Below are 23,166 nucleotides of genomic sequence, written 5' to 3' on the forward strand. Positions count from 1 at the left end.
CCTCTGAAATCCCCGTTTTGTCCCAGCCTCTCTCGGTGTCCTTCCACGTACGTGCTCACAGTGTCTCAGATACCTGCTGCCTAGCACGTGCTCTGATGTCTGTGAACACTGCATGAGCTCTAGAATGTTGTCTTTCAAATGCTCTTCTTCTAGTGAGACTGATAGCTGACATTTATAAGTAGTTCTCTCTTAAGTTAAAATACATGTTACATAGATAAGATACCTCGCACAATCCATGTACGTAGTAGGCACAATCCACATACAACAGGAATCATCACTTGGACATGAAATCTGAAGCCTTAGACCAGTTAAATAAACTTCTGCTTCCAGCCAATACAGACTAACAGGAAGCAGATTTACCCTCCAGCCTGAAGTAATTAAAATCCCAGACAAATTGTGTGAAACAGTGGTTTTCAAGACTTTGGACGTCAGACAGTGAAAGACAGTGACCCTTGAGAAATAGGATACAAATGAGGTGAACCCTGTAGTTGCCAGGCTGTTGAATGGGGAGGGGGACCCCAGGTAGGGGCTGGCAGAGCCCAGCCTGCTCCTTGAGTTGAGGGCATAGCGCTGGGAGCATGAAAGGTGCAGGAGGCAGGACCTTGGGGCGGGGACTGCAGAGCTGCAGAGGCCCCACAGGGCTTCAGCTGAGGAACAGATTAGGGCCAGAGAACCACCTGGAAGCATGAGAGGGAGCATGCCTGGGAGCTCAGGCAGAGCCAGGAGTAGTTCCTGATCTCACCATCCAGAGTAGGAGGCCTCCTAGGTGCTATCCATCCGTAATCAGGTCATACAAGAGCATTTGGCCTCAGTGATGGGGCAAAATCAGCCCTATAGTGAATGCAACTCTAATACTGGTGACCAGCGCTTAAAAGCAAGACCTGGAAGGATCAGACTGTTCCTGAGTAACTTAGTGGCATCCCAGAACAAAGCTCAAGAATATTTATAAATTATGAAAATATCCAGCACCAACAAGGTAAAATTCACATTGTCTTCTGTCCAATCAGGACTCATGAGGCAAGCAGAGAAAACAGGAAAATATCACCTACAATGAAGGGAGGTAAATCCATCAACAGAAGCTGACCCAGAAATACTCCAGATGATAAAACTCAAAGGGCATTAAAACAGTTGTTATAACTTTACCCTTTACGTTCTAGATACTGGGGAAAAGATTGCATACATTAAGTCGAAAATCGGGATCTATAAAAAAAGACCTAGATCACACTTGCAGGGATAAAAATTACAATGTCTGAGTTGGAAAATACTCTGGATGAGATTGGTGGCTGTGTAGACACTGCTGGAGAAAAGATCAGGGAACTCAGAGACACAGCAGTGAAACCATCCAAACTAGAACAAAGAGAAAAAAGACTGGAAGAAACTCAAAGCATCAGTGAGCCCGAGACAGCCTCACATGGCCTTGTTCAAATGCAGCCTTGTCCGGAGGAGAAAGAGGAGCAGGGGTGGCAGGAAGAAATTCAGCCGAAAGGTTTCCAAATTTGATGAGATAATTATGTTGAGTGAAGAAGCCAGACAGAAAGGCATACGTATCATATGATTAAGTTAGGTTAAGTGTAGAGAATGCTGGCTGATCTGTGGTTACAGAGAGCCGTGGTAGCTCAGGGATCGGTGGGCGGTTGGGAGGGTTTATAGACGAGCACCATGGGGATGGTTTCTTGAGCACATACATGTGTCAGAACTTACCAAGTTGTACACGTTAAATGTGTACATCTTGTGTATGTCAGTTATCCCTCTGTGAGCTGTTGAAAACCTGTATCAAGCAGTGAGGAAATGTTGAGGAGGAAGATAGGCCGCACCATGTCGTGTTGGGGGTCGCAGAGGGAACAGAAATGCAAAAAGTGGTCTCCAGACGAGAGATAAGTGATCACTGACCCAAAGAAGAGGGTGCACTGGGTTATGGTCACAACCATGAAAGAAACACCCATCGCCCTGGGTCACCAACCCTGGCTTCTGTGGGCCGTGTGGTCTTTGAACTGGGCCCTGCAGACAAGGGCATTTCCAGTGACCGGCAAGTCATGGGTTTGGCCTGGTGTTTCTGATGAGGGAAAAATACTGCTGCCCTTGTGGCTTTGGTTAGGACAGTTGATGGCTGGGGACCGTCATGAGCATGGGGAGACCTTAGTTTCTTGTGCCTCTTGGCACTAAATACTAGTAGCCCCCAAAGGAGAACTGGGACTCTAGGGTACAGAGAACGTATTGTGTGAAGAGAAGACTCGAGATGTCCTCTGGCCCAGATCCGGGCAGGAGCTGAATGAGGAAGTTTTACAAGCCCCAGAAATTCTCTGGCGTGGTTCCGTGGGTCTGTTTGCACATCTGAGATACAAGGCTGACGTGGAATGGAAGTGGGGACCCTGACGCAGAATGTTTTTGGGTGAAGGAAGCCGACCCATGCTGGGATCCAGCTTTCTCTCGGGGACCGGACCAGTCCCCTCTGCGTGTGCCTGCTGGCCCTGTTGGTGGCTGTGCTTAGGTCCTGCTCCAGTTCACGGTGCTGCAAGAGGCTTCACCCCCGGCTGGTCCGCACACAAGTGCATTGGACAGACCTGGCGGGAAGCGGGGGTGCTGGCCTTCTCCCTGGCCACCTGCAGGGGCCTCTGCTCTCAGATAGGGTGCAGGGCTCTGGGAATCAGCTGGGGCCCCGCCAGCCAGGACTGTCCCTGACAGAGGCAGAGCCTATTACTTGGCATCAAAAGAACCTGAACTAATACTCCTACTTTTCCATGAGACCAAATGACCTTGGGAAAGTTGCCCAAACTCCCTGGCCCTTCATTTCCTGACCAGCGAAGAATCAGATCCATGTAAGGCCCACCTGAGCCATGTTTTCAGAGGTCTTGGCGTGGGTCCCTCCCCTGGAGATAAACTCAACAGGTCTGGAGTGGGGCTCCAACACCTCGGTTGGTTGGTTTTAATACAAGTCACACAGGTAAGTGCAGAGGTTAACGTGTCAGCTAGAAGAAGCTGTAAGAAACAAGCCTCCCCACCTGTTTTCCCCTTTAAGGAGAGCTACTTCCCTATGGCTTCATATCCCCGAATGACGGCTTAGGGAGCGATTTCTTGATCCTTCTAGCTCTAAGTGTTTCCAGTTGACTCCCTGCTGGGAGAGAAGGATACAGAGCAGTTCATCATTCTGTGCGGGGGTAGGGGGCAGGCTCCTCACAGCTGAGCCAGGGGTAACCTGCACTACATTTTCCCGTCTGTACCACTCTCCTTTCCCTGGACTGGATAATTGTCTTGTTCTTCCATCTAGGTTTCCATCTAGTGGTTTTACATATTCAACCCCACACCAGTTGTCTCAAGTTCCTCTCCATACACTTGGGCACATCTGGTTCCATCCAGTTCATCCTCTTGGAGGGGTCTCTCCTGGAGGCCTTGGCCTGCCCCCCTCTGGCCTGGTCACCCAGCCTACCTGGGATTGCCCTTTGCCCCCCCTTTTGTGTTGGGTCTTATCTGTCCTGGATCCCATGTCTTCCTGTTCCTTTGTTTTGGTGAGCATTATCCTCCAGTTTTCCTGAGAACAGCTCACGATAAGTAACTTGAAAGTCTTTTGCCCACATTTGCCCTTGGCCTTGGCTGGGTAGAGCAGTCTGGCTTGGAAATCGTTTTCCTTTAGACTTTGAAGGGTTTCCTCTATTATCTCTTGGTGTCCAGCATTTCTTTTGAGAAGTCCGAGCCATTCCAATCCTCTATCCTTGATAGCCGACCTGCTTTTCTCTCTGGAAGTTTATAAGATGTCTCTGTTCCCAGTGTTCCCAGAACAGACAGTGACACACCCTGGAAAGGGCCTATTTTAGCCTCTGTGCTGATAGGCCTTCCAGCGTGGAGTTTGTGCCCTGCTGCCCTGTTGGCGATCTGCTTCCTGCCTCTACCCTCCTGTTTTCTTCCTTTGCTCCCTTGGGGATTCCTGCTTCTGTACGGGGGACTTCCCAAACCAGCCTCCACTGTTCTTCCCTCTCCCATTTTCTCTTCTTATGCTTCTGTCCTGCTTTCTAAAAGACACTCTCAGCCTCATCCTGCAGTCCCTCTGTTGGATGATTCTGTGGGCCTGTTTTTAGTTCCTGGAAGTCCCTGTTGCTGTTTCTCGCTCTCAAGCCTCCTTTTATTCCCCCCGAGGATGTTTCTGAAGTTTCTTCTCCTGTGTGGTCTCCATGCCCTGGAGTTGCCTGTTCTCTGCGTCTGTCTCGTCTTCTCTGTGGCAGAGGCTGGCCTTGGATGTTGGCAGTCTTGGTTCTGAGAGTGGGGCACACTCCTGGGAGGAGCTTTGCCTGGAGCTCCCTGCGTGGTAGCTGACTGGGCTGTTTTGCTGGGCTCCCTGCATGCGATTGGTAGCTTTCGGCCTTCCGAGCCCACTAAGGCCTTTCCTGCCCCCCACGCCTTCCCACTTCCTCAGTCAGGTGGCCGTCTGCCCTGCTCATTCTCCCAGTGCAGAGGACGTTTGAGTCTGTTTGAACTCTCGTTCTCACTGGGTGTTGCAGAGGTAGCGAGAAGGGAGGTGTGTGCATTCATTCCACTGTCACGGCCCCGGAGGCTGTGGGATTTACAGCTCCGCAGCTGATTCTGACACCCTCGTGCTGAGAACCTGGGTGGAGGCCACCCCATTCCACTCCACACTCCATGGTCCAGCCCTCGGGGGATGCCCACATCCCCCACCCACACTCCTTCAGCCCGCAGAAATCTGAGTGGTGGTTAGGGTAGGTGGGGCTCCCTTGACATGTCCAGGGTTTGATGCACTCAGCGGGGCTGCCTCCAGGTGAAGGTGGAAAACCTCCAAAAACGGTGTCTGAAGCTGTTGGACATAAAAGCCCCAGTTTGAGGGAAACTAAGTTTTTCGCCACTTCGTTTATTTTTTTCCCCATGCTGCCCTTTTTCCTGTAGCTCATTTGAGCAAGAGTTGTGTTTGAGCTCTCCTCCTCAAACCCTGTTGCTAAGAAATAGTGCCCTTCTCTGGGATAGCCAAGTCTCAGCCCGTCCCCTCATTCTGGAAGGCTGCAATTCCCTGTAAAAGAGAGCCAGGTACCATGGGCTGCCTGGACCCGCAGCAGCGCCCTTGTCCGTTTCCAATATGGCATGTGACCACTGGTGAAAACATGTCCCTGGGGACCTGTCCCATGTCCCAGCCTGATGTGCGTGTCCCGTACAGCTGTGAGCACCAGGAAGGACCTGCATGCCAGCCAGAGGGGCAAAGCCACAGGGTCCCGTCCTGTGGGCATCACTTCCAGAAGGCCAGTCCCAGGGCCCGCCTGTGCAGCAGCCAGCGAACGGGGCCACAGTGCTGGGCCTTCCTCTGAGCAGCTGCCGTGAGATCAGCTATCAGAGACACCTAGGGGCCAGCGCAACTGGATAAAGTTTCTGCAGACTTCTGGTGTCACTATAGCATTGGAGGCCCGATGTGGACCACGACACAGGCGTCGGGCTGGTGTCAGTGGCAGGTCTCCAGGGGTGGACAGAAAGAGTGGCCACGGTGAGCTTCACCAACCCTCACTTAGGAAGAAAAGAACATGACCGCGCCCAGGAAAGCCGCCTCTGAGCGTTCTGTTGGGCACATCCACCTGCTGTTAGCAGATGCCGTAACTCGCTGGATTCCAGATGCAAAGGTGTAGGAACTCGCTGAAGCCAGCGCGGGAGTGACAGGGGAGAGGGCGTCTGGCTTTGTCGTCGGCTGACCAAAGGAGAGAAACAGGGGAGCTTTTCTCCCATCCAGAACCCCAGAACCGGCCTGTTAGCCTCACTCAGCTAGGCCAGCAGTTTTCAAACATTTTTTGCAATGGAACTCATTCTTCAAATAAAATCTTATACTTCAGCCTGATGTGTTCAACAAATCACAGCAGAGCCGCTCGCATGAGACCGCCCAGGATGCCTTCTGCGGGAGCCCTGAGGCAGCTCGGTGGCCTCAGGTGGAAGACTCTTCTGCTTGGTCTCTGGGCAGTGAGGACAGAGGACGCCCCACGGCAGCCCCACGGCAGGCAGAATCGGCTGCGTCCCAGCATGGGAGCATGAACACCCAGAGTCAGGAGCCCGGCAGGTCGTCGGACTCACCCTCAGAGCAAGGACACAGAGCCGGAGGGGGAGGGGATCTGCCCTGGGTCACACACTGAGTGGGAAGAAAAGACAGCAGGGTCCACGCGTCAGCCCCTCGGCCCTCACTCACCCTGAGAGTCTGCTGGTGCTTTAAATACAGGCCTATTAATACTGTCTGATTTTCAAGCTTATCTGAGATCAGAAGGAATATACCAGAAGCAGGAAGAGCATCTGCAATGGGGGAAGGCACAGACCCGAAGTGACCACTGAAAAGTCAGAGCGTAGAAGAACTGTGGGGCCGCATGACAGAGGACAACAAACCCCACGCCTCAGCGGCCCGAGAGCTTCATCACGATAGCAGCCCGCGTACTCGCTCCACACGGAGGAAAAGGAAAGTTCACACAGTGTGTCACAAACGTGAGGTGGATTAACGATTCATTGAAACAGATATCCGGAGGGAGACAAGTGAAGGGAGGAGTCTGGAAGGTGGTGGCAGTAGGGTTGGTCCCTGCCAGGCATCTCCTGGGGTGACCTGTGTGCGTGTGCTGCCGCTTTGCTGGCTCTCTGACTTACCCGCCTCTGGTTCCTGAAATGGTCCCCCTGAATTTTATCCAGGTTCACGTACAGCCCATACCTAAATGAGCTGTCTAGACAAACACTTCCTTTGGCTATAAAATTTTCAGTTTTTTTTTTTTTTTTTTTTTTGCCCTGGATGTATTCACATTCCGGCTAAGGGGTGTGCACGTGCTCGTGTGTACGAGTGTGTATGTGCGCGCGTGTGTGTGTACATGCGTGCAAGCACTCCTTTAGGGTAAAGGCTCACCTGCTGGAAGTTGGGAGAACTCGGATCTGAGCCCCCAGGCCCCTGAGCTCTAGGCTCAGCTCTGCTGTGGGCCCCTCACCATCAGCATCAGATTTATCACTTCGCTCACCCGGAATACGAGGGCGTCCAGTTTAGCTGGTCTTCTGGGTCCCTTCCGGCCCAAAATCATTTGAGCAAACCCTTAAAACAGAAAAGTCAGAGATTTTGTTAGTAAGAGGTGTTGTTTCTGTGGAACCTGCAGTTAGCTGCACTGCCCCGCTCCTGTTGGGGGCCACCTGGGACTTGCTGTCCCCAGAATGCCAATCTCATGAACCGTTCTTGAGCAGGGGCTCTGTGAAATGCTGTGACAGTTGGAGCCCTGTGGGCTGTGAAAAGGGAAACAGCCAATTGCCTCTGAGTCTGCCCAGGTGAGAGGAGTGAGGTGTGGGAGGCACACTGGCTGGGGGTCCCTCAGGGCTGGGCCATGGGGGCAGGGTGTCTTTCAGAAGGCTCTTGAAACAGGCAGTTGGTGGGCTGGGCTTCACAGAGCAGGGAGCGTTCTTAGAGTGGACTCATAAGTCCTGTAAGTAAGCCGAGAAGGGGGTTGGGACACCCAGCCCAGTGCTGTGGGGCCTGGCCAACCTTGGGGCCAGAGGGGCTGCTGCGTGGTGGGGAGGGAGCAGGGTGTGGTAGCACAGGGGCAGACCGTCCTGCAGGGTGGCACGGGCTGAGGCTGGCCTGACCTGTTAGGAGGGCCTGGAAGCAGTCTGGGCCGCGCGGCACGGAGGCCGAGTCCCATAGGCCGGGCCCCCACACACTGAGTCACTGCCCGTAAAGAGCGCGCTGTGCACCAGGCGCTGAGCCAGGCTCTGGGCAGGCAGGCACGCCCTGCCCTCATGGAGCTGCCGGACCCGCAAAATCAGGTGGAGCTACCAACCTCTGGAGGGACTCGCTGGGGGAGGGTGTGTAGATGCCTTCTGGGTTGCCCACTTTTCCCTGCTGGAGGCTTCCACTGGCAGGGGTGCGGGCAGCGGGCAGCGGGACCACCGGCTACAGTCTGAACATGTCGCCAGAACCATTTCTCCTGGGACTGTGGTCTTGCCACAAGTAATCCCGTGGCCGGAGCCCCAATTCTTGGGGGAGTCTACCAGATGAGACAGTTGGAGTCAGAGCTAACAAATCCCGTATATAACTCAAAAACAAGCTCGTCTTCATTCCAGGAAACACAGAGCCTGTCCCATTTCTAGCTCACGTTATCTAAGCTGAGAAGCATTTCTTTGCACTTGGTAAGTAAGATGAAGCCCTTGACCTGAGGACAGGCCCCAGGGGCCCTGGGTGGGCCAGCGGGCGGGCAGAGTGGTGTGTCACAGGAAAACCTCACTCTTTCATTTGAACTGTGTGTCTGGTCAGGATCTCAGCGTATACAGTTAAATTCTGCCTGTAGAATTTCCCGGTTGATGGGAACAAGTAATGGTTTATTCTGTAATACTGGCAGTTTGGAATAAATAAAATACCGTCTTATGGCTGATACTTAGTAATGAGCCTTTATCATTTGAGAACATGGAAAAGCAGCCTGGTGCCCCCCGCCCCCCGCCGCCGTGAGGTCTTGATCAAGGGAAACTTTCCGCCTGAGCAGCCCCTTTGACTTGTCAGTATCAGAGCCTGTGGATGGCCGCGATTAAATCAGCAGGTACTTCCGGAAAGGGGGTGTGCTCTCTCCCTGTGCCTGCCCTGTATCTCATCTCTGAAAGACACAAAAGTAAGCAGGAGCGGGGCACACACTCACAGTCTTTGGAAGGGTTCCAAAGCTATACATAATTCTTTAGCGTTTCCAAATCATTTTTAAATCTTAAATTCCTGATTTATTCCATTTTACATTTGTAACCTTCATTCCTTGTTTTTCATTTTTATGTAGTTTTGAATATGAATAAGCCAAAATTTTAGGCTGCCTTTTTTTGAAATTTTTATTGAGATAATTGCAGAATCACATGCATTTGAGGGAAATAATAGACATCTGAGTACCATTTCCCCAGCCTCCCCAGTGATATCATTTTGCAAAATAGTAGTACGTCATGACAAACAAGGCTTGTCAGGTTTTCCTTTTTTAAAAAAATCTACGGTAAAGTCCATGTAACGTAAATGTTACCATCCGCGGCATCGAGCACAATCATAATGTCATGCAGCCTTCATACCGTCTAGTTCCAGACACGGTCATCAGGTTTCAGGGAAACGCTGCGCCCATGGCGGCCACTCCCCAGCCCCCCTGCCCCTGCCCCTGGCCACCACGAATCTGCTTTCCTCTGCATGGATCTTCCTCTTCTGGACGTTTCCTATATAGGGACTCATACAGTAGGTGGCCTTTTGCGATAGGCCTCTTTCACGGAGCATCGTGTTTTCAAGGTGCGTTCGTGTTGTTTCCATATCAGCACCTCCGCTGAATGATATCCCACCCTGTGGACAGACCGTGTGTCGTTCACGCACTTGTCGGCTGACGGACGTTTGGGCTGCTCCCGCCTTCTGTCTGTTGTGAAGACTGTTGCCGTGAACATTCGTGTCGGTGTTGTTTGAACATCTGATCCAATTCTTTGGGATATATCTAGGAGTGGGATTTCTGGGTCATATGGTCATTCCGTGTCTAACCTTTTGAGGTTAAGCCGCCTGTTTTCCACGGTGGCTGCAGCACTTTACCTTCCCTCCAGCAGGTGGGGGGGGGTGCCCATTTCTCCACATTCTCTCCACTTGTTATTTCCCATTTTCCTCTTTCTAGTCATCCTAGTGGGTATGAAATGGTATTGCATGGTTTTGATTTGCATTTCCCTAATGACTAATGACGTCGATCATCTTTTTATGTTCTTGTTGGCCATTTGTACGTCTTCTTTAGAGAAATGTCTGTTCAAGTCCTTTGCCTATTTTTTAATTGGGATGTTTGTGTTTTCATTGTTGGATGTAAGAGTTCTTTATTTTGGGCACTAGACCCTTATCAGATACGTGACCTACAAATATTTTCTCCCATTGTGTGGGCTGTCTTTTCACTTTCTTTATGCTGTGCTTTGATGCATGAAAGTTTTTAATTTGAGTGAAATTCAGTTTATCTTTTTTCTTTTTGTTGCCTTTGGTATCATATCTAAGAAACCATTGCCAGATTTAGCTCTCTCATTTATTTTTGATCCAGATCATTTTGTATATGGTGTGAGGTAAGGGTCCAACCTCATTCTTTCACATGTGTGCAATCCACTTGTCCCGGCACCATTTGTTGAGAAGACTGTTCTTTTCTTACTGAATGATCTTGGCAATCTTATCGGTCTTGGCAATCACTTGACTATGGATTTTTTCCTGAACTCTCAGTTCTATTCCATTGATTTATATGTCTGTCCTTAGGCCAGTATCACACTGTTTGAGCACTTAGCTTCATCATAGTTTTGAAATCAGGAAGTGTGAGTCTTCTAAACTTTTCTTTTTCAAGATTGTTTTGGCTACTCAGGATTCCTCGCAATTCCATATGAATTTTAGGTTCACCTTTCCACTTCTGCTGCACTAACAGCTGGGATTTTGATAGAGATTGCATTAAAATTGGTAGACTGCTTTGGGTAGTATTGTCTTGCCCACTTCTTGACAGCAGTGCAGAGCACTGTTTCTCGAAGGTAGCCCACAGAGGGGCGCCCGCATGGCTCAGTCGGTTGACCACCTGACTCTTGATTTCAGCTCAGGTCATGATCTCAGGGTGTGAGATCCAGCCGCATTGGGTTCCGCGTTCAGTGGGGAGTCTGCTTATCCCTCTCCCTCTGCTCCCCCCCCCCCACTCTCTCTCTCTCAAATAAGTAAAATCTTAAAAAAAAAAGGGGGGGGGGGCTAACCCATAGATAACCTGTATAGAATTGCCTGAGGTGCTTGTGTAAAAGGTCGTTTCTGGGCCCTAGCCCCAAAGTCTGATGCAGAAAGGATGATGCAAGCCCAGAAATGTGCCATTTGTTTGTTCATTCATTCATTCATTAGTGAAGTTTTTACTGAAGTTCCAGTTAGTGAAGCTACCGCGTTAGAGTAGCTTCCGGTGTGCGGTGTCCACACGCCACCCCGTGCTCATCACCGGTGCGCCTTCATCCACGTCACCGGCTCCCCCACCCCTGCCTTCCCTCTAGGAACCATCGGTTTGTTCTGTTGTAGTTAAGTTCTGGGTTTGTCTTTCTCCCTCTCTCTCTTTTTTCCCAAACTCTGCTCATGTGTTTTGTTTCTACACATGAGTGAAATCATATGGTATTTGTTTTTCTCTGACTGATCTCACTTAGCATAATGCCCTCTAGCTCCATCCCCAAATGGCAAGATTTCATTCTTTTTTTATGGCTGAATAATAAGGAATGTGCCATTTTAGTAAGTTCCCCGCACAGATCCTGGGGACTGTAAGGTTTAAGAACCAGTGGACCTGTTCTCACTCACCTTCCCTCTGGAGGGACTTGGGTTCAGCAAAAACAGAAAACGGCCTGTGTGTGATGCGTCGTCCTCACAGACTGCTCCCTGTTCACCCCCATCTCAGCGTCTGGCCCTGCTTTTCCAGTGGGAGTAATCTTGTTGGGACTTCTCCAGTCGCCATTTGGGAAACTGTGTGTCTTGGGCCATATTCCGGAGCTCTCAGAGTGGTGGCAGAGGGCAAGTGACACTTAATGTGTGTCACCCCACACATAACTTTATGTCACACATAAAGTGACAAGTGCTGCCTTGTCACCCCAGGCAGGTGCCTTTCTTTTCCATATGGCCTCCAGCTTCTCACAGGGGCCAGGATGCCATGTCATCCACTGAGTCCTCAAGTCAGCCAAGAAGCCTTTTGTACGTTGCGTCTTGTTTCTTAGCATCTGCCCTCAGGTACCTCTTCTAACCTCTCCCTCTCTGAACACCTTCAGTCTCAGAGCCCGGGGCCCCCGCGGACCTTCCTGCAGTGTACGAGGAGGCAGGCCTTGTACGGTGCTGCCCTGCACTTCCTGCTCCAGCCGCCTGGCCCAGCATCCGGCCCCAGGTCCCTTGCTCGCTCCTTTGCTGTGCCCTCACTCCACTGGGCGCACTCTCTTCCTGCCTCCTGGCACACCATACCGTCTCAGAACACCTCACTCGGTAGCCTTCCTTGTTGCAGTCTTCTGTTTCTTTGAGGGACTGTTCAGTTAATGGTGTATCTCTCACCAGACTTTAATATCAGGAGTCAAGAAAAATGATCCCTCACACCTAGGACCGTGCCTGGCACATGGCACATGCTTGGGTTGGTGGGCTGGTGGTTGATAGGAGCGTGGTGGAGGCACAGGGGGTAGGCAGCAATGTGGTGGAAGGTGGGTGATAGGTAGATGGATGGGTAGGTGGCCAAGTGCCTGGCTGAGAAGCTGGCAAGTACCAGTCAGTGAGTTTCCAGAACCTCCTTTCTCTCCACTTCAACAAACATTCCTCAGGGCCTATATTTGATTGTTGGTCGGGAAACAAAGGTCACGGAGACTTCGTATGTTGTCAGGGCCATGGCCCTGTGTCCCAGAGACTGGTGGGAGCATGTGGGGCGGGTGGGGCTGGGTGCTTGATGGCTCTTCCGCACTGTCTCCTCCCTCCTGAGACAAGGCCCCTCTCGAAGGAAGAAATCCTCAACTCCTCCAGGGTGGGACTGGACACAGGCCCTGAGCCCTCCCTCCCCTCCTGGAGGCTTCACCACACTCTCCCCTGCCTTCCGGTCCCACTTTGTTCTCTTCTCACTCTTAACCCTTTGCAGTCTGGTCACAAGGCCCCAGGCCACCTCCTGTCCGCCCAGGTCTCCAGGGACTGCTAGTGACCTCATTTTGTATTCCTTCTGACCTCTGAGTCACACTTGATACCAGTGTCCAGCCCTTCCTGCTTGCCACTTCTTTGTTATTACCCGTTGGTTACAGATGTTTTCATGACTGTGCCCCAGAAGGACTGCATCGCAAATGCTAAGGCCTGGGCCCTCCTGAGAGCCCCTGATGCAAGGCCCAGGTCTGTTTTCCAGAGCCTGCTGGGTGACAGGGGGAGAGCCACTGTTGGAATCACAGTTGTGGCGGCCTGGGGGGAAGGCTTCGTATATTGTGAACTGAGCCAAAAGCAGAACGCAAAATGACGTAAGCCAGATTTTTTTTTAAATAGAGAGCTTTACGTAGAAAAAAATAAAATAAAAATAAATCAAAGTATTAACAGTAAGTATCCTCAAAATCACTTTTTACAGTTCCCTCATATTTTGTTTTTCACGTTTCTCAAATGAGCCAATGGAAGGGTAGGGCCCAGTGGTTGGGAGTTTGTTTTGTTCACTGGCAGGCTGCTGGGACCCTAGTCCTGCCCACTCTGTCCAGAAGCCTCTGGTGTGCTCGGTTTTGTCCGTGGACATGCTCAGGCCCACTTAGCTCAGACTCTGTGGTAATGGTGGTCAGACGCCGTGAGCACCCCTCGCACAGCAGCGCAGCCAGTACGCCTGAGGGCCCCACGCTCAGTCAGAAGCCCGCGGTCGCCTTCAGAGGAAGGCCCAAGAAGAACACACTCCCGCTGTCCTAGTGGAGACACCTGTGCTTATGTCAGAGCTCTTCAGACAAACAGTCTGAGGGGTGGTGACATCGGTGAAGGGGAGTAAGAGACACAAACTTACATTTTGGAAATAAATAAGTCCCGGAGATGAAAAGTACAGCACAGGGGATATAGTCGACAATGTTGTCATCACGTCGTTTGGTGACAGGTGGCGACCCCATGTACCTCGGGAGCCCTGGGGGGTGTGTGGATTGGTAGAGTCACTGTGCTGTCCGCCTGAAACCCATACAGCACTGTATGGTAATTCTACTTCAATTTGAAAGTTGAAACAGTAGTCTACGAACAAAAGAACAAATCCAAAAGTGACAATTACAAAAAAAAAATCTGAGTTCATAAAATAAATCCGGCAAAGGTCCAGGGAGGCGGCTAATGAATTGGGTGACAAGCACCGTTGTCCTGAGCCACAGCAGAGCCCGCCACTGCTCATGGTACGCGAGCACCCAGGGGTCCCTGCTCCCCGACCCTGCACTGTCTCCCCCTAGGAATGACCCTGACGCCTGTTAGACACCATCTGCTCCAGAGAAGGAGGAAGTCATTGCTTTTAGCTCCAGTGATTTTCCTGGTTTCTGACCGTAGGACGCATCCAGCCCCGCTGGTGTGGCCGGCCCTCAGGTGCTCGCTCGTGAACGCATGGCATGCCCGAGCCCCGCAGGCAGACCGGCCGTCTCCACTGCCCACGCTCTCAGCAGCCAACTTTGCAACCATTTATTTTCTTCTTTTGGAAAGGATGTCAGACAGGCCTCTCCCTGTGTTCATGCTCTGACACAGTGGCCGCTGTGTTTATCAGCCCGAGCGGACAGGGGGCTCAGGCTGGCGGGGAGGCTGCTCCGAAGGATCCAGATAAGCGGCAGCCCTGCCCCGGCATGATGTGGCCGGCACCTTGCAGGCCTGCCCTGAGGCTGTCCACCACCGCCCCGGGGCCCAGCCATCTCTGTCTCGCCTGGATTCCAGAACGGGCTTCCCCGAAGTCTGTCCTCATGATAGCCAGGGTCACTTCGTGTTACTTCTGTTTTCAAAACCATCTAGTGGCTTCTCACCTCACTCAGCACGAAGTCCACTTCCTCCCTCAGCCAGTGGCCCTCACCCCTCTGACCTCTCCCCACTCTGTCTCTGGTCACTGGACTCCAGCCACCCCGCCGCCTTCCTGCTCCCAAGCCTGCACCTGGCTTCAGGCTCTGCACTCGCTGGGCCTGCCCAGCATGCCTTCCCAGGGCAGCCGGGTCAGGGAACCTCCCCTGGCCACCCACCCCTCCTGTGCCAAGGCTCTCCTAGCGCCCCCTCCATTACTGCATCGGTGTGTCCTGCCTTGCCCAGCCCTCCCCCACGGGCAGGGGGGTGTGGTTTGTTTGCATTTGAGGTTCCCCAGTGCCTAGCACAGCGCCCGGTGCACTGAAGGTGCTCTTTGTCCAGCAAGTGATTACGTGACCCCAGACAGAAGTGTTCAGGAGGGAGCTGGTCCGAGAGCTCAGGCAGCGTGAGCACCTCTGTGGGGGTGGCGTGGTGTTCCGTGGGACCCAGTCTGGGAAATGCTGCACGATGATGTGCTTCATGAGGATGTGCTGCTCTTGTTCCTTCAGTGCGCAGTTACTGATGTCCTGTGAGCTCTTATTCTGACCGCCTGTGCTCCTCTGTGCTTTGAGACCTGGCCTGTGTCCCTCCCTCTCCCCATGGCCTCGCCTCCAGCTGCTGGGGAGGGCCGTTACCTGTTTCAGAGGCGGCCTCCGTGCCACCTGCTCCATCGGAGTGAGGTTCTCGTCCTGTGTGGGGTGTGGAACTGGGTGCACACTCGGGCTCGTGTTCAGCTTCCAGATCTGGGTGTGGTTACACGGCTGTGTTCAGATGGCGAAAACCCACCGAGCTATACACTTGAGATTTTGTGTGCTTTTTTGGATGCATGTGATCCTTCGATAAAAAAGTTGTCCTTTTATTGGACGAGAGCAAGCAAAGAGCTGGGCTCGGACGACCCTTCAGCGGGAAGCAGGGAGCAGTGCGTGCATCCCGCCAGCCCTCCTCAGCAGCCTCGGGCAGGTGCACCTCACTGGGCCAGGCCAGAGCTTTGCGGGCGGGCATTTGAGTGGGGTGATGTGAGGCTCGGGGCTTGCCAGGTGAAGGAGAGCGTGCAGGAAGGGAATGGTGGCGAGATGCAGAGGAGTTAAGGTGCGAACTCGGCTGAACCTGGGCTGTGAGAGGAAGTCCCACTGCATTCTTTGGGCCCCCAGGGCCCTAGGACAGGGTGGCTGCAGGAGCCCAGCTGCCCCTGGAGTAGGGGGAACAGAGGGCCACTAAGAGACACATAGGAGACGGCAGAGCCTGAGGACAGAGGAGAGAGAAGGTGCCTAGCCTGGCGTTCAGGTGGCTTGTCTTTATCCTCCCCCTCCCCCTGCCTGCCTCTTCTCAGGCGTTTTTCCACCTGCCCTCTCTTGCTATGTCCCTGCCATGTCAGCCCACTTCTTTCTTCCCTGTTCCTGGCCCGTCACCATCTTCTGTGTCTTCCCACTGTTCTGCTTGTCCACAGCACACTGCCCCAGAAGCTGATGGCTTCAAACAGTGGTTTGTTATCTTACCCCTCGGATGCAGAAGCCTCTGTGCACCTGGGGCCTGGGTGGGCCCACGCTTGCCTTCCGTCTCACACTGCTGGGCTCTGATGGGAACCAAGAGACCAGGTTCAGCCCTGCCATCAAGTTGCTTCTGCCATGTTTTGTTGGTCAGAGGAGTCACGGACCAGATTCCAGGGGAGGGGACAGACCTCGTGTCTTAGTGAGGCCACAATGTGGGGATGTTGGTGGGGCTGTGTGCGCTACCTCTCCAGATACTATGAGAACACAGTCATGTTCCCTCCGCTTGGCCCCTGCCTCTCCCTCCCCACCCTGGAGCCCTTCATCCTCCACGGAATGGGGTGGAGGGGACGGCTTGGCCTAGAGCAATACTTCCCAAAGGGAACCCCAGGGTCACGGGATGGAAAAGGTGTAATATGTAAAACAGCGGGTTCCATGGCCATACAAGTGTGGATTAGACAGAGCTGACCAAACAGGCATCTGTACTGCCCAGAGGGGAGTGGGGTAAGCAGAGATGCCCAGACACACCGGATTCTAGTGCATCTAGCACCCCTCAGAGCCGGAGCATGCACTCTGTGGCTGTGTGTGTGTGGGGGGGGGGTCCCTGTGGATCTAGCCCTCAGCTCGCAGCCCTGCCGGCCCCCTCCGGGCTGCCCAGCAGACAGGAGAAATGGCTGGGGGCTCCCTCTGAGCTCACCTGTACATCTGCGGCTTGGTGCTGGGAAGGGACTCGGGGTTTTATATGCTACTCTGATTTATGTTGGTGACTATTGTTCGGGGTTCTGCCAAGCCTCAGCGACATCTTAGCGGCCTAGCCCTCCGCAGGGACTGGTTTGGTAGCATGGTCACTAAAAGCTTGTAGAATAAATTGCACAACCCCTCCCCCCACACACTTGCTCCCCACTGAGCCTCGTCCCATAGCTGCCGTGTGTCCCTCAGGCTGCCTCCTCTCTGGCCATCCACTGTCATAGGGCTGCCCCCCTGTCACAGGGCTCCTTTTATTTCTTGATAGCACCTGTCCTCATCTGAAACTAGCCTTCAAAAGCCTTAGGTTTCCTGCCTGCCCCATCCCGTCCCCTGCACAGCCAGCCTGGTCTGCCCCGCTCCCCAGCCCTCCCGGAGACTCCCCGGGCCTGGTGTCCGCAGGCCTGATGAGCTGAGCCAGGCCAAGGAGGGAGCCCTTTGCTGATAGGACTCTCTTGACAGATGCCTGTTACCTCTCGGAATGCTGCAGATGGACAGACGGCCCTGATGCAGGGCTGGGCGCGTGTGGCTGCTCGTGTGTGTGTGTGAGCTCCACGTAAGGGAGAAATCTGGAGCGACCAGAGTCGGGCCCAGGTTGGGAGGGGGTGTGGGCAGCTCCCGGTCTCTGGCAGCACGCCAGCAGAGCTTCAGGTCTCCCCAACTCTGGAAGCACTGGACGTTATTTTGAGGACCATGCAGCAGGCAAGGCAGATGCTAGGGCTCCCAGAGGTGGGTGACCGCGCAGTGCTAGTAACCACACGCTAGACTGTGGCTGCCATGCCTCCCTCTTGGCCCGCCTCCGTGTCCCCAGGCCTCGCTCTCTGACCCGGGAGCTGAGCGCTGGGCACCCGGTGCGCCTCCCTCCTCCCCCCTCAGAGGCTGGCTCCTACGTTCAGGAATCGAGCAGGTGAAAAGCTCGTGCCCAGAGCTGCTGGGGATGAGAAATACGGCAGGGCAGTGAGAGGGGTGGAGCCCCAGAGCCCCCGACCCCCTTGACGGGGCGGAGGGAGCAAGGGGAGCCTCTCTGCCCGCGTGCCCTGAGAGGGTCTGATGGCTGGCCTGGCGGTTGTGTGATGTCACCGTGACAACAGGAAGCCCCACGTGTGGATGTGCCTTGGGCACGAGGCATAGAGAGTGACCGCGTTCACCACAGCCAGGAGGAGGAAGCACAGAGCCGCACATGCATGTCAGCGCCGAGTGTCCACTGCTTTGGGTCCAGTTGAGGCAGCTCAGGAAGGCAGGGCCCAAGACCAGAGGACGGAACAGGGACCACCAAGAGGTCTGGGGAAAACGGGCAGCGTCGGTCGGTAGGAGGAGGACAGCCAGACCCCAGGGTTTGGTGTTCACCAGCAGTGCCGGTGACCAGAGGCTGGGAACGTACAGACGGCTGTGTCCTCATGGGCAGAGAAGCGTCTGGCTAAGGGGTGGGCAGCCCTGGATGACCCAGAAAGTGGGCGGCAGACAGGACACTGAAGGGCTTACTCTTGTCCTATGAGAAGTGGACGGGACCAGGAGATGTGGAACATGGACCTAGGCTGACGGAGGAATAGGGCAGAGCAGCTGGCCTTGTGCCCACTCGGGGACGGGAAGCCAACCCAGCAGGGAACATCACTGCCCAAGGGGACACACCGGAGGGCAGCTCGAGCCAAGAGGTGTCCTCCTGTTGGGTGTCAGGACCCGGGGGTGGGTTGGGGCCCGGCCAGGTGGGTGGCTCTGGATGGGCCCTTCACAAGCACGGGGCTTACAGAGAGATAGCAGGAGTTAAATGATGCCCTTGTTCTCAGCTGACATTGGTCATGAGGCCAGCAAGGGCCAGGCCTGTGCCTGGTGGGTGGGGTCACTGGCCTTCTGGCCGCCCAGCCCCCATTTCCTGCTGTGCGCACAGAGGCTCTGTCACAGTCAGCCTTGCCCTCATCCCATCCCGTCTGAATGAAAAGCAGAATGGAGACGAGGGCTCAGAGTGCGCCGGGAGGCCCACTGTCCCGACACCCACCTCGCCCCTCCCCAGGCCGCCCGCCCCCTTGATGGAGCTCCTGGGGGCCATCAGATGCCTCCTCCCCCCGCACTTCTGTTACACCTCTTCCCACGACAGCAATAGCATATCTTGGTGGATTTTATTTCTATAGTGCTTCTAAACATTTTATTTACTTATTTTAGAGAGAGAGAAAGGGAGCATGCAGGGGGTAGGGGAACAGAGGGAAGGGAGAGGCAGTCCTAAGCAGACTCTGCACTGACCCCGACACAGGGCTTGATCTCACAGCCCTGAGATCACGACCTGAGCCAGAGTCCAGAGTCAGATGCTCAACCAACTGCACTACCCAGATGCCCCATTTCTATGAGTTTTTAAATTAAACTTTTTATCTTGAAAAAACTTCAGGCCAACAGAAACCCTGCAGGTATATTTCAGTAAAGTCCCATAGACCCTTTGTCCAGATTCAGCCACGGGTAATGTTTTGCCGTGTTTGCTTGCTCTCAGCTGGGAGCCGGGAGCGTGTGGCCGTGTGCTTGTACGTGTGCGGACCCTCCGAGGCCCGGGTCCTGCGCGACCTGTTTCCCCAGAGCCTGCCTTCCCTTTCCCGACCTCACCTGCCATGAGGCAGAGACGTGGGCAGCGGCCACCCCATGCTCTTCTGTTGCTGCCCTTTGCCGCCACTTTTCTGTTGCTGCCCTTTGCCGCCACCTGCCCATCCCAGCCCAGGACCCCGTGTACGCCTCTTGCCTCCTCCTGCCCTCTGGCCCGTCTCTGCCTCTCTGTCCCTCAGGACACGCTGCTGCTGATGAGCTGGGCTTCCTTGTGTGGTGGGCGGTCCCTCGGTCTGGGTTTGCCTGACGTGGCAGCGATGGCGTCTCTCCCTGTGAGGTCCACTCTGCCTCCCCTGCACCTCCTGTCCCGTGTCGGCCCCAAACCTTCTGTCCTTGCTCTCTCCAAAAATCACATGCTCCACCACCTCCTTCCCTGAGGAAAGGCTCTTCCTTCTTGCAGCCCGCTGGGGTCACGTTGGTCAGCATCCACTCCAGTCCCAACGACCAGATGCTGTGGGCACTCGACAGCAGGTGGAACGTGCATGTGCGGGCTGGCATCACCGAAGAGATGCCCGTGGGGACCAGCTGGGAGCACGTGCCAGGTAGGAAGGCAAGCACGTCGTGGCTGCCCCCTCACACAGGCCCTGCTCCTGCTGCTGCACTCGGGGCTCTGTTTCCTCGCTACTGTCCTACTGAGGCAGGTGACAAGCAAGTGTCTAGCTGAATGTTCCTTGTTTGAGGGACCCGGCGTTGCCAAGCTGCCATCAGCCCCATTCCCTTGGAGCTCCTGTGGGATGGTAGCTTCCAGACTGCCCGGACCCTGGTGTCCTATGGCCTCGGGCTCTCGGCAGCTTTGCTAGCTCTGCCGTGGGGCACCCTTTCCCTCGGCCACCACTCCGAGCCCGCAGTGCAGGGCACGGTCAGCACGGGGCCACCCTGGTTGACAGGACCTGGTGGTGGGAGGGAACAGACTATTGGGAGGGAGGTGGTCTGTCCTATCCCAACTGGGGGCTGAGGACAGACGGACACCCTGTTGGTGTGCAGGGCTGCAGGCCTGCCAGCTGGCACTGAGCACCAGGACCGTGTGGGCCCGCTGCCCCAATGGTGATCTTGCCCGACGGTACGGCGTCACCGACAAGAACCCTGCCGGAGACTACTGGAAGAAAATTCCTGGCAACGTGACGTGTTTCACAGGCAAGTGCTGGACTCTGCGGGGCTCGGGGCTGCGCGGCTCTCCTCGGGTTCGGGGCTCCCGTGGACGAGGTCAGTGGGGGCTCCACAAGAGGCTGCTCCCACAGGGCTCGCTCTCCCAAGAGCCAAGGGTCACCCCTGAGGGAGGGCACCCAGCACCCCACGGGTCAGAGTGGCCCGGGAGGACAGGGCATGGGGCCACCCACTTTAGAGCTGGGCAACTGAGGCACAGATTGGGGGTGGCGTGTCCAGGGCCCACAGCTCGAAGTGCCACGTCAAGACGTGGAGCCGGCCCGACTCCACCTGCGCCCGCTGCCCAGGCTGGGTGACTCACGAGCGTGCGGCCCCCTCTCGTCCCTGCAGTGACCTCGTCAGATGAGCTGTGGGCAGTGGGCCCCCCCGGCTACCTCCTCCAGCGGCTGACAAGGACTTTCAGCCACTCGCATGGTGCCCCGAGCAACCACGCCACCACCCCCCACCCCGAGGACCTGGAGGACGAGTGGGAGGTCATCTGAAGGAGCCTCGGGCAGGGCTGCTCAGGAGGGACAAGGCCAGGACGGGTGGCGGACACAGTGGTTTCGGAGTCGCTTGCTCTCGGCCACGCCTCATCAGCTCTTGTCCAGACATGTCGGGCCGGCTTGGACAGCCCACACTTTCTTTCATCCATGTTTGTTTCCGTCTTGTTCCAGAACCCACAGCCTTGGCCGAGCGACCCAGAGCCCTTGCCGGAGCGGTAGTGCCTCTGAGCTCTCGCCGAGGCCACCTCCGAGCGCGGGGACAAGCCCGGGAGCCGGAGGTCAGCACACTCCCACCGGTGAGGGGGTCCCGCGCCAGCTTCGGGGTCACTACAGGGATGCAAGTTCTAGCACACGTTCCGTGCTGGACACCGCGGTGGGGAAACCAAGGCCGCGTCTGCGAGGTGGGGTGCTGGTCTGTGCCAGTATGTGCGCACACACACACACACACACACACACACACATACCCCGTGCACGCACACACCACCCACGCCCTCCTGGCCCGCTCACAGGGCACGGCACACTCGCCTCCTGGAGAACACACTTTAGCCAAACAATAAAGGCTGGTGGATGACATGGAATAGACAAGGTGCACGTGTTTCCAAGGCGGCAGCCATGGCCCCAGGAGGTGTGGCCAGACGTGGGGGAGCCCAGCCACGGGAGCTAACTGCGCGAGGTCTTGAGAGTGATGTTTAATGCTGCTGGCGGACATCGTAAAGACCAGAGGCGTCCTCGCGGGATGAGTCTACTAATTATTGCCTTTTTTGTTTGTTGTATTACAAACCTGCATAAGATACCTCACTTGAAATCAACTCTTATAAATTTAGAGGAGAAATGTATTTTCTGAAACCAGCGGAAGGCCTTTCATTCCTCCGCGTGGTATACCCTGAGCCTGCACTGTCCCCCCTGCAGCTTCACCGACTGCAGACGCCCCCCCCCCCCACCGCGGGGCCATCACGGGACCTGCGGGCTGGCTCCGAGCAGGTGGGGCTTGGGTGGATACCCCCAGGAGGTTCCAGCTGTGCCCACTGTGGCCGCGCCAGCCGTCAGTTCTTGGGGTTCTCGCTGGCATGTGGGCCATAGGCTCGGCAGCCCCACCACGTGTGCCGCCCCTGCCGGAGGCAGCTCCCCAGCAGGACTCCAGCCTCGCTGCTTTTTTTAGCCTGCCTTTGGCCCACAGCCCAGTGACTCGATGCCGGTTTTCTCCTAAGCAAATGTGTCCGGGAGCCCCCAGGCCACAGGTGAAGAGCGATAAAACGTGTTCTCTGACAGGACCCAGCCAGCCGCGAAGATGGAAGTGTTCCAGGTCTAAATGAGGACAAGAATCTGAAATCCCAGATCCCACTTCACACTCCACTTTTGTAGAATCCTGGTTTTACAAGTTTGGGGGCGGCCGAGGCCTGCGCAGGCTGGCTACGGTTCCTCCCGTGTGTGCTGTGCCTTGCCCGGCCCGCTCAGATGGCAGAGCTCTCCTAAACCCGCGGGACTTCAGTGCAATTAAACCCAAGTCTAGATTGATACTTCTAAACTACTTTTAGCTTCAGTGCTTTGTACGGTTTTTCTTTCCGGTTTTAATTTTTAGTTGTGCTTTGAGGCAGTGCAATAAACTAGACTTTTTCCAAACCTGGTTGAGTCTGGTGTTTGGGCTGTGAGAAGGGGCCCCCCGCGAGCACCCACGAGCGTGGTGTGCCCACCTGTGCTGGAAGAATTTGCTGATGACGTTGGCCAGCCCAGCCCCACGGCCAGGAGAGCGTGGCGGACGTGACTGCACGTGTTTAAACATGCACCAGTGTACCCACGGCAGCTGTCCCGAGGGAACGGTCACTCCAGAGGTAGATGTGCCCCCGATAGCCCCTGGGAAGGACTTGTCAGGTGAGGCGGAGCGCAGGGCTGTCTCCACAGGGAGGCCCGCCGAGGCTGGGCTGCTGTGGGCAGGCTTCGGACGGGTTCAAGACCCTGGGTCTAAGACTCCATCCAAGAAACAAAACCAAATGCCAGCAGCGCCCTCCTGGAAACCAACATGTGGGAAAGGATCCCATTCATGGCAGCGGGACCCCTCGTGTGCCAGGGAAGACCTGAACGAGGAATGTCCGACTCCTGTCAGGGAGAGTCACACTCCACAGAAGACATCAGAGAAAGCTTGAATAAAGAAGACGTGTCCCATGTCCCTGATGAAAGATGAAGGACACCGTGTAGACATCCGTCCTTTCCAAAGGGTTTAACTTAGTTTGCCAGAACCCTCACTGGA

The 23,166-nt window shown here is 54.9% G+C and overlaps 1 protein-coding gene across 1 annotated transcript in view; it reads left to right on the forward strand.

Moving 5' to 3' along the window:
- TECPR2 (tectonin beta-propeller repeat containing 2) overlaps positions 1-22,541 on the forward strand; it is a 97,989-nt gene extending 75,448 nt beyond the window's left edge. Inside the window, exons 18-20 of the mRNA XM_040641415.1 lie at positions 19,673-19,814; positions 20,257-20,406; positions 20,767-22,541. Of these exons, the coding sequence (XP_040497349.1) occupies positions 19,673-19,814; positions 20,257-20,406; positions 20,767-20,918 (444 nt within the window). The 3' untranslated portion in view covers positions 20,919-22,541. The remainder of the gene's footprint in view (positions 1-19,672; positions 19,815-20,256; positions 20,407-20,766) is intronic.
- The last annotated feature ends 625 nt before the right edge of the window (positions 22,542-23,166 follow it).

The sequence above is a fragment of the Ursus maritimus genome, unplaced genomic scaffold, assembly GCF_017311325.1.
Source record: "Ursus maritimus isolate PB19 unplaced genomic scaffold, ASM1731132v1 scaffold_25, whole genome shotgun sequence".
Classification (NCBI taxonomy): domain Eukaryota; kingdom Metazoa; phylum Chordata; class Mammalia; order Carnivora; family Ursidae; genus Ursus; species Ursus maritimus.